This window comes from Neomonachus schauinslandi, chromosome 1, assembly GCF_002201575.2.
Source record: "Neomonachus schauinslandi chromosome 1, ASM220157v2, whole genome shotgun sequence".
NCBI lineage: Eukaryota > Metazoa > Chordata > Mammalia > Carnivora > Phocidae > Neomonachus > Neomonachus schauinslandi.
The window spans coordinates 204,529,826-204,540,905 of NC_058403.1; the positions used below are offsets into that span (position 1 = coordinate 204,529,826).

An 11,080-nucleotide genomic window follows, 5' to 3' on the forward strand; every position below is an offset into this window, starting at 1 on the left:
CAAGGGTGCCCACTCTCACCACTGTTCTTCAAAATAGTACTAGAAGTCCTAGCAACAGCAATCAGACAACGAAAAGAAATAAAAGGTATTCAAATTGGCAAAGAAGAAGTCAAACTCTCTCTTTTCGCAGCTGACATGATACTTCATGTGGAAAACCCAAAAGACTCCACCACCAAATTACTAGAACTCATCCAGCAATTCAGTAATGTGGCAGGATACAAAATCAGTGCACAGAAATCTGTTGCTTTCTTATACACTAACAATGCAACTGTAGAAAGAGAAATTAAAGAAACAATTCCATTTATTTTTTTTTAAAGATTTTATTTTATTTATTTGACAGAGAGAGAGAGAGACAGCTAGAGAGGGAACACAAGCAGGGGGAGTGGGAGAGGGAGAAGCAGGCTCCTGGCCGAGCAGGGAGCCCAATGCGGGGCTCGAACCCAGGACCCCAGGATCATGACCTGAGCCAAAGGCAGATGCCCAACGACTGAGCCACCCAGGCGCCCTGAAACGATTCCATTTACAATAGCACCAAAAACCATAAGATATCTCGGAATAAACCTAACCAAAGAGGTAAAGGATCTATACTCTAGGAACTACAAAACACTCATGAAAGAAATTGAAGAAGACACAAAAAGATAGAAAAATATTCCATGCTCATGGATCGGAAGAATAAACATTGTTAAAATGTCTATGTTGCCCAGAGCAATCTATACCTTCAATGCCATCCCGATCAAAATTCCAATGACATTTTTCAAAGTGCTGGAACAAACAATCCTAAAATTTGTATGGAATCAGAAAAGACCCCGAATCACCAAGGAGATGTTGAAAAAGAAAAACAAAGCTGGGGGCATCACGTTGCCCGATCTCAAGCTATATTACAAAGCAGTGATCACCAAGACAGCATGGTACTGGCACAAAAACAGACATAGAGACCAATGGAACAGAATAGAGAACCCAGATATGGACCCTCAACTCTATGATCAAATAATCTTTGACAAAGCAGGAAAAAACATGCAACGGAAAAAAGACAGTATCTTCAAGAAATGGTGCTGGGAAAATTGGACAGCCACATGCAGAAGAATGAAATTCGACCATTCTCTAACACCATTCACAAAGATAAACTCAAAGTGGATGAAAGACCTCAATGTGAGACAGGAATCCATCAAAATCCTCGAGGAGAACATACGCAGTAACCTCTTTGACATCAACCACAGCAACTTCTTTCAAGATACATCTCCAAAACCTAGTGAAACAAAAGTAAAAATGAACTTTTGGGACTTCATCAAGAGAAAAAGCTTCTGCACAGCAAAGGAAACAGTCAACAAAACGAAGAGGCAACCCACAGAATGGGAGATGATATTTGCAAGTGACACTACAGATAAAGGGCTGGTATCCAAAATCTATATAGAACTTCTCAAACTCAACACTCAAAAACAAATAATCAAGTCAAAAAGTGGGCAGAAGAGATGAACAGACACTTCTCTGAAGAAGACAAACAAATGGCTAACAGACACATGAAAAAATGTTCATCATCATTAGCCATCAGGGAAATCCAAATCAAAACCACAGTGAGATACCACCTTACACCAGTTAGAATGGCAAAAATGGACAGGGAAAGAAACAACAAATGTTGGAGAGGTTGTGGAGAAAGGGGAACCCTCTTACACTGTTGGTGGGAATGCAAGTTGGTACAGCCACTTTGGAAAACAGTGTGGAGGTTCCTCAAAAATTTAAAAATAGAGCTACCCTCTTTACCCTTTGGGGTAAATACCCAGAGCAATTGCACTGCTGGGTATTTACCCCAAAGACACAGATGTAGTGAAAAGAAGGGCCATATGCACCCCAATGTTCAGAGCAGCAATGTCCGCAATAGCCAAACTGTGGAAAGAGCCGAGATGCCCTTCAACGGATGAATGGATAAAGAAGATGTGGTCCATATATACAATGGAATATTACTCAGCCATCAGAAAAGATGAATACCCAACTTTTACATCAACATGGATGGGACTGGAGGAGATTATGCTAAGTGAAATAAGTCAAGCAGAGAAAGTCAATTATCATAGGGTTTCACGTATTTGTGGAACATAAGGAATAACATGGAGGACATTAAGAAAAGGAAGGGAAAAATGGGCGGGGGGAATTGGAGGGAGCGATGAACCATGAGAGACTATGGACCTGAGAAACAAACAGGTTTTTAGAGGGGAGGGGGGAGGGGGGATTGGTTAGCCTGGTGATGGGTATTAAGGAGGGCATGTACCGCATGGAGCTCTGGGTGTTATACGAAAACAATGGATCGTGGATCACTACATCTAAAACTAATGATGTATTGTATGGTGACTAACATAACATAATAAAATTTAAAAATAAAAATAATAAAAAGAGTTAAAAAATAAAATTTAAAAAATCGTTTTATGAGGCCACCATTACCGTGATCCCCAAACCAAAGACCCCATCAAAAAGAATTACAGACCGATATCCTTGATGAACACAGATGCAAAAATTCTCACCAAAATATTAGCCAATAGGATCCAACAGTACATTAAAAGGATTATTCACCACGACCAAGTGGGATTTCTCCCTGGGCTGCAAGGTTGGTTCAACATCTGCAAATCAATCAATGTGATACAATACATTAATAAAAGAAAGAACAAGAACCATATGATCCTCTCAGTAGACGCAGAAAAAGCATTTGACAAAGTACAGCATCCTTTCTTGATCAAAACTCTTCAGAGTATAGGCATAGAGGGTACATACCTCAATATCATAAAAGCCATCTATGAAAAACCCACAGTGAATATCATTCTCAATGGGGAAAAACAGAGCTTTCCCCCTAAGGTCAGGAACGCGGCAGGGATGTCCACTATCACCACTGCTATTCAACATAGTATTAGAAGTCCTAGCCACAACAATCAGACAACAAAAAGAAATAAAACGCATCCAAATCACTGTTTGCAGATGATATGATACTTTATGTGGAAAACCCAAAAGACTCCACCCCAAAACTGCTAGAACTCATACAGGAATTCAGTAAAGTGGCAGGATATAAAATCAATGCACAGAAGTCAGTGGCATTCCTATACACCAACAAGACAGAAGAAAGAGAAATTAAGGAGTCAAACCCATTTATAATTGCACCCAAAACCATAAGATTCCTAGGAATAAATCTAAGCAAAGAGGCAAAGAATCTGTACTCAGAAAACTATAAAATACTCATGAAAGAAATTGAGGAAGACACAAAGAAATGGAAAAACGTTCCATGCTCATGGATTGGAAGAACAAATATTGTGAAGATGTCAATGCTACCTAGAGCAATCTACACATTCAATGCAATCCCCATCAAAATACCATCCACTTTTTTCAAAGAAATGGAACAAATAAGCCTAAAATTTGTATGGAACCAGAAAAGACTCTGACTAGCCAGAGGAATCTTGAAAAAGAAAAGCAAAGCTGGCGGCATCACAATTCCGGACTTCCAGCTCTATTACAAAGCTGTCATCATCAAGACAGTATGGTACTGGAACAAAAACAGACACATCGATCAATGGAACAGAATAGAGAGCCCAGAAATGGATCCTCAACTCTATGGTTAACTAATCTTCAACAAAGCAGGAAAGAATGTCCAATGGAAAAAAGACAGTCTCTTCAACAAATGGTGTTGGGAGACTTGGACAGCCACATGCAGAAGAATGAAACTGACCATTTCCTTACACCACACACAAAAATAGACTCCAAGTGGTTGAAAGACCTCAGTGTGAGACAGGAGTCCATCAACATCCTAAAGGAGAACACAGGCAGCAACCCCTTCGACCTCAGCCGCAGCAACTTCTTCCTAGAAACATCGCCAAAGGCAAGGGAAGCAAGGGCAAAAATGAACTATTGGGACCTCATCAAGATAAAAAGCTTTTGCACAGCAAAAGAAACAGTCAACAAAACCAAAAGACAACCGACAGAATGGGAGAAGATATTTGCAAATGACATATCAGAAAAAGAGCTAGTATCCAAAATCTATAAAGAACTTATCAAACTCAACACCCGAAGAACAAAGAATCCAATCCAGAAATGGGCAGAAGACATGAACAGACATTTTTCCAAAGAAGACATCCGAATGGCCAACAGACACATGAAAAATTGCTCAACATCGCTCGGCATCAGGGAAATCCAAATCAAAACCTCAATGAGATACCACCTCACACCAGTCAGAATGGCTAAAATTAACAAGTCAGGGAACGACAGATGTTGGCGGGGATGTGGAGAAAGGGGAACCCTCCTACACTGTTGGTGGGAATGCAAGCTGGTGCAGCCACTCTGGAAAACAGTATGGAGGTTCCTCCAAAAGTTGAAAATAGAGGTACCATACAATCCAGCAATTGCACTACTGGGTATTTACCCCAAAGATACAAATGTAGGGATCCGAAGGGGTACATGCACTCCAATGTTTATAGCAGCAATGTCCACAATAGCCAAACTGGAAAGAGCCAAGATGTCCATTGACAGATGAGTGGATAAAGAAGATGTGGTGTATATATATTTCCCCCTAAGGTCAGGAACACGGCAGGGATGTCCACTATCCCTGATGGAATATTATGCATCCATCAAAAGGAATGAGATCTTGCCATTTGCCATGACATGGATAGAACTGGAGGGTGTTATGTTGAGCGAAATAAGTCAATCAGAGAAAGACATGTATCATATGATCTCACTGATATGAGGAATTCTTAATCTCAGGAAACAAACTGAGGGTTGCTGGTGGGGTGGGAGGGATGGGGTAGCTGGGTGATAGACATTGGGGAGGGTTTGTGCTATGGTGAGCGCTGTGAATTGTGTAAGACTGTTGAATCACAGACCCGTACCTCTGAAACAAATAATACATTTTATGTTAAAAAAAAAAAAAAAGAAGATAGTAGGAAGGGAGAATGAAGGGGGGAAATCAGTGGGGGAGACGAACTATGAGAGACTATGGACTCTGAGAAACAAACTGAGGGTTCTAGAGGGGATGGGGGTGGGAGGATGGGTTAGCCTGGTGATGGGTATTAAAGAGGGCACGTACTGAATGAAGCACTGGGTGTTATATGCAAACAATGAATTAGGGAACACTACATCTAAAACTAATGATGTATGGTGATTAACATAACATAATAAAAAAAGAAAGAAAAGTCATTTGTGGGTGCAGGGGGGTGTCTAACAGTGAGTAGGAATGCCTGCATGTCTGCTCTTCCCACCACCCTGGGAGAGGCAGGGCCTCATAGAGGAAGCCAGTGTGTTGGGGCTGCCTCCTCCTAGTCCATAGCTTGCCAGGCCTCTATGGGATGCCTCCACTTTGCCTCTCCTGGGACATGCCCTTACCTGGATGGTGTCCTGAGCCAAGGCTGGCTTGAAGTCTCTGCGCAGATCTTGGACTTTTTTAAAGAAACGGGAGAGTCTCTAGGATAGAGATGTACAGATCAGAGAGCCCGAATTGTGGGTTGGGGAGCTGGGGGGAAATGGGTGGATCAGGCGAGCTGCACAGAGGGATTCCTGCCTCCTGGTCCCTGCTGGGGCCACTCACCTGGCTCTTGATTCCAGGGGGTGGGGTCCAGGTGGGGAAGGACACCTCTGCAGGGGATAGAACACCATTCATTAGGTGTGAGAGTATCTGTGTGTGTCAGGGGTGGGGTCTGGGGTCAGGTCAGACCAGGTACCTTCACAGGTGGTGTTGGGCTGCCTATTCTGGAATCCGGGTTTGGGCTCCCAGCCCCGGCGACAGCGGCATTTGTACGAGCCCACGGTGTTGATGCAGATGGTGGACTCGTGGCACATAGGCTGCCCAGAGCTGCACTCATCCACATCTGGGGACACAAAGATGGGAGTCAGGACCCCTTTCCCCTCCGTGTCCTGCCCCCTTTTCCTGTGTTAGTGTCTCCCCTTGGCTGGAGGTGCTATCACCCGCTGATCCCACATCCTGGTGATGCAGGGGTCATGGGAAGTGGGGGAAGCCTGACATGAAGCACGTGAGCCCTGTACAGATGTGCAGGTTGTGACTATAGAAATACCTTTGTCCCAGGTAGTAATTAGCTGCTGTCTGGGGTCTCCAAGGAGCCTGCTCCTCAGTACCCCAGCTCCTTCCCCAAGACCCCCCAGATCTTTTCCCAACCAGCCTCAAAAGAATTAACGCCTGGCACAGCAGGGCACCCCCAGGGGTCATTCTGCTTGGTTTGTGTCGGTGCCACTGAATATGTGATCAGATGTTCTGAGTGTGGGTCTCCAGGATGTGGCGTCTGAGCTCTGTACCTTCACAGACGGTGTCCTTGGGGCCATTGGGGGACCCAGGAACTGGCTTCCAGCCAGGGCGGCAGCGGCACTCATAGCCCCCAATGTTGTTGAGGCAGTCGGTGGAGTTGTGACATGGGTTCTGCCCTGATGTGCATTCATTCACATCTGAGGACAAGGCCAGAGGGTCAGCGTTCCCTCCTCTCATTGCACCCATCCTTCCTGTCCCTTCTCTCAGATTCCTTAGTACTTCACACCAAGGAAACACACACACACACACACACACACACACACACACACACACACACTATGTACCAGCCACCTAGCCTGTCAAGATAAACTTTATGATAGCATTTTCTATTGTAAAAACTCCATAATCTCAGATTGTCCCTGCGAGGTGGACAGGGTAGAACCATGTGTGTAAGACAAAGCTGAGACCCTTCACATATGGTGCAGATTAGACTAGGTGTCAGGTTCAGGGAGGGGGGAGGCTGTGATGGACCTCTAACCAAGGAGGCTGTGACACTGAGCTGCCCTAGAAGCGACACTTCTGCTAGAATGTGACAGATGAGGAGGGGCAAGTAGGGGTGTTGCTCATAGAGACCAGGGGCTCCACAAGGAAACCCCAGGCAGAGAAAGCCCTGCTGCTTCCCTGCTCTGTGGAGGGACCTTCTTGGGAGGTAAATCCTTGGGCAGAGCAAACACCTGGTGTTTCTGGAACCTGAGGGTCTTCTCCCTTCTCCTGGGGCTACAGGATCCACCTCGGCCCCTCCCCAGCTCCAGCACAGCTTCACAGCGTCTGCCAGGGCCTCTACCTGTGCACAGATTTGGGTCGCCCGGGCTGAGCTCCAAGCCGGGCGGGCACTCACAGGTGTAGCTGCCCTGGGTGTTGGTGCAGATGCCGTGGCTTTTACAGATTCGGGGTTTCAGCTGACATTCGTCCACATCTGCAGGGGGAAGGAGAGGGTGATGGGTGCCTGCAGCTGTGTCCTGGGACAGAAGCATCTGGAAGGCCCCACTGTCTCTTCTCTGGTGAGTGGGTGCCTTTTCTAATTCACATGGAGGCGTGCTATGGGCAAGCATGGTGGCCCAGATGTTCTGTTTCCAGATGTTGCCAGAAGTGGTCCAAGTCCTCCCCATCTGCCAGCCCTGGCTCCCTTGGCCTCTCTGGGCAGCTCCCAGCTGGGGCAGGGACATCACGGCCACCTGTGTCCCAGCCTGAGGACTTGGACAAGTCCAGGGTGGGCCTTCCTGGGAACCAAGTGCAGGGGAAATGCTGCATTCCCGGACCGGGACCTGTTATGGCTCCCAGCGATGGCCTTCGTCCTAACTCCCCCAGGGTGGCCACTCACTGGCTGAGTTCGCGCTTGGAATCCCGGTGATCCTTGCAGAACACTCCCATCCATGCAAACTCTGAGATTCCAGCTCCACGGAGATGGACAAGACCCACCCCTGAGCCAGGCCCTCCAAGGACGAGGCTTCTGGGTGGGGCAGGGAGAGTAAGGATGGTGCCAGACAGGTCAGGGCCGTCCGGACAGTGGGCACCAGGCTGGGGTGGACAGTGTCACTGATGTCCAGTCAGGCAGCCTTGGGGCAGTGAAGATGCCTTTTTCTGGCAGGTGCTGATGGGCGAGAGGTGGCCCATGTTTCTGTCTTCTTGGCCCTTGGCCTCCCACCAGGGATGCACACACTGGGCCCAGCTCAATGGGGCTCAGCCTCCGTCTTCAGTCCCTGAGCGGTCCAGTGCTCCATGGGACCTGAGTTGACCTCCTCAGGAGAGGGTTAGACCCGGGGCAATGGTCCTGGATGACCGCCTCTCTTGTCATCTGGTCCAGACAGGAGCTTCTGGGTTCACCTGACTCTCTAAGTGTGTCTGCATGTGTGTGCTGGGGTGGGGGGTTGGTGTCACCTGGCCCACCCCAAACACAACATCCTCTGGGTCCTGGTCATCCAGGCTGAATCAAAGCTACCAGGGAGGGTCAGGACAGAGCCTTGCGCAGGGAAACAGAGGAAGGCCGAATGGCTGAGAAGCCGGGGTCAGGGTGTCAGGAAGAGCCTTCTCCAGGTGGGATGCTGGCTAGGGCAGGGCCGGCCGCACACCCGCCCTCAAATCTCCGTCCTCCCACCTTTCCTGATGGGGTCCCTGGTTCTGTCGTGGCCGAGGGCCTGAGAGGGCTCCTGGTATGGCCAGGCCCGTGTGGGCTCCAGTGGGGGCAGGTCTCATTCAGGCCGTTACTGATGGTGGTGAAGAGGATGGATATTGCACCTCCTGCCAAGTATCTTGAATGCCATTCCCCTCTTGTTTTATGCAAATGAGATGCTGGGGAGGCAGGGGGGCAGTCCAAACATCCAAAAGTGACCCTCCGGGGAGGGTTCTGAGCCTTGGGATTCAGAGAGGTTCGGGACACCAGGTGGGTGCCCAGGACGTCCTCTGATGCCTGGGGGAAAGTGGAGCAAGGGCCTGGGTCTCCCGTCTGCAGCAGATCCCACTGCCACGACATGGCGGCATGTGTCCTCAGCTGTGGCAAAGGCTGAGCCCGTCCCAGAGCTAGGTCTTGAGGCAGAAGGCCCTGGGCCAAGCCAGCAGACTGTTCTCGCCCTGTCACCCAGCTTGAGGTCCACAGTGGTCCCTCTCCCGTCTCTTGTGCATCCATGTCCCTGCCCAGTGGCCTGACCGAGCCCCCTCTCTCAGCCCTGGCCTGTTCTGATACAGCAATACAGCCTCTCTGTAACCACAGCGACCACCCATGCTGGGGGCTCACAGCAGTCGGGGGTCGGCACCCCCTGTCCAGGCATATGTCACGGAAAGGCTCTGTCCTCTGGCCAGGCCACAGGTTTGGGGCCGAGCGTTCACCCAGAGGCCCCTAGGGAGCAGCAGAGCCGTGGACAGAGCCCTCCCCCTGGGCTCCATGGACGCGCAGGTCCTCCCTTCCCTCCCACTGGCGAGGCTCTGCAGCCCTCTGTCTGCACGCAGGGCAGGACGGCGCTGGGGACCAAGGCTGTAGGCTCTTCTCTCCACAGCAGGGAGGGCCTATGGACCCACCCCAGAGTCCTTTGGACCCCCAGCTCACCTCGTCCTCACCTCTCACTTCTGCTCTCCTCCCCTGCTCTCTCTCTCTCTATTCTGCACTAACCCCCTCCCTCTGGGCAAGTGGTCGCTCCTGCCCACTCACTGCTGGCCCTCTCTGCCCCCTGTGGATACCCGAAGCCCCTTCCCCTGCTCGCTGTTCTCCCTGGGAGGGGGGCAAGTCCTGGTGATGCAGAGGCCGGGCTTCACCTGGGCCCGCACTGTGGCATCACCCGGCAAGACCACGGCAAGAGATGTGACTGCGGTGGGGGGTGGACGGGAGCAGCCGGTCTCCATGCCCATCCTGGGGCGGACCCCAGGGGTGCCCATCTTGGAGGGGGTGCATTAGATCATGATGAGGATCATTCAAAAACCAACAGCCACCATTCTGTGCTTTGCTGTCTCTATTTTCCCAGCAATTCTATGAGGTAAGCACCATTGTCAACCCCTTTTTACAGATGGGTAAATAGGCACAGAGTGGTGAAAGAACTTGTCCAAGGTCACACAGTTAACAAAAAGCAAAGCTACTTTTCTTTTTATCTGTAAAAAATAGGGACTCTTTAAAAAAACACAGACACACACAAAAATCACAATAATGTTATCACATCTTGCACATTAATGGTGATTTCCGAATAAGTGTCCTGGCCAGTGTCACACACACACAGCTATCACAGCTATCAAGTGGCAAAGTCAGGATTTGGGCCCTTGGCCTTCACACTACCCTGCCTCTCTGTGCTGGAGGCTCAGGAACAGGCAGACAGACGTGGGATGATTCAGGAATGGCTCTGGTGACCCCAAACCTCATGGACGGGGAGATGGAAAGTGTGGGGTGGCTCTTACCTTGACACGTGTTCTCACTCTCATTCCTGAACGTTCTTGCCTGGGAAGCAAGCTCATATCCTTGGATGCACGTGCAGTAGAAGCTCCCCTCTGTGTTCTGGCAATCTGCGAATTTTCCACAGGACACTGCTGAGGATGGTCCACACTCATTGATGTCTGGAACACAACAGGGCAAAGGATCACCTCTCAAAGCTGTGGGTTCCCATAGGGCAGAGGCGCTGGTCTCCAGCCCTACTCTGCCATAGAGACTGGACAGAACTCAGCTCACAGTTTGTTGGATGAGCTGGAGCCAGCTGCTCCAAACGCCTGCTCACTGTTCTGCTCATCTCTGCTCTCTGGCTGGGCCTGAGGGCACCTAGATTCAGACACTCTGCTGTGCCATCATGGGGGCTGGAAGGAGGTCTGCAACTCCTTCTGCAGGGTGGTGTAGACAGAGGAACTGAGACTCTGTTTGAACTACTGGGGACCTGGGAGTGGGCTCCAGTCAGGGTGACCATGGCACTGAAGGCCACTCTTGAAGCTCAGTCAGTGAAGGGAGTCATGGCTGGATGACACTCACCATTCACACTTGATATAACACCAAGAGGTCAATCCACTGCCCACTGATAACTTCCATAGCCCATTATCGATGGCCCTAGTATACCCCACAAGCCTCATCAAACACTCCCCCAGCCCCAGTGTCAGGCTGGGGCATTTTCAAGATGCCCCATTGGGCACCTGGGTGGCTCAGTCAGTTAAGCATCTACCTTTGGCTCAAGTCATGATTCCAGGGTCCTCAGATGCAGCCCCACATCCCACTCCCTGTTCAGCAGGGACTCTGCTTCTCCCTCTGCCTCTGCCCCTCCCCCCCACTCATGTGCTCACTCTCATAATAAATAAATAAATAAATAAATAAATAAATAAATAAATAAATAAATAAATAAA

The 11,080-nt window shown here is 49.3% G+C and overlaps 1 protein-coding gene across 1 annotated transcript in view; it reads right to left on the reverse strand.

The window, feature by feature from the left end:
• LOC110594012 (adhesion G protein-coupled receptor E2-like) overlaps positions 1–11,080 on the reverse strand; it is a 31,614-nt gene that overhangs the window by 7,994 nt on the left and 12,540 nt on the right. The window contains exons 4-9 of the mRNA XM_044913010.1: positions 10,157–10,312; positions 7,065–7,196; positions 6,271–6,417; positions 5,682–5,828; positions 5,549–5,595; positions 5,347–5,424 (exon numbers count right to left, since the gene is read on the reverse strand). Coding sequence (XP_044768945.1) covers positions 5,347–5,424; positions 5,549–5,595; positions 5,682–5,828; positions 6,271–6,417; positions 7,065–7,196; positions 10,157–10,312 — 707 coding nt within the window. The remainder of the gene's footprint in view (positions 1–5,346; positions 5,425–5,548; positions 5,596–5,681; positions 5,829–6,270; positions 6,418–7,064; positions 7,197–10,156; positions 10,313–11,080) is intronic.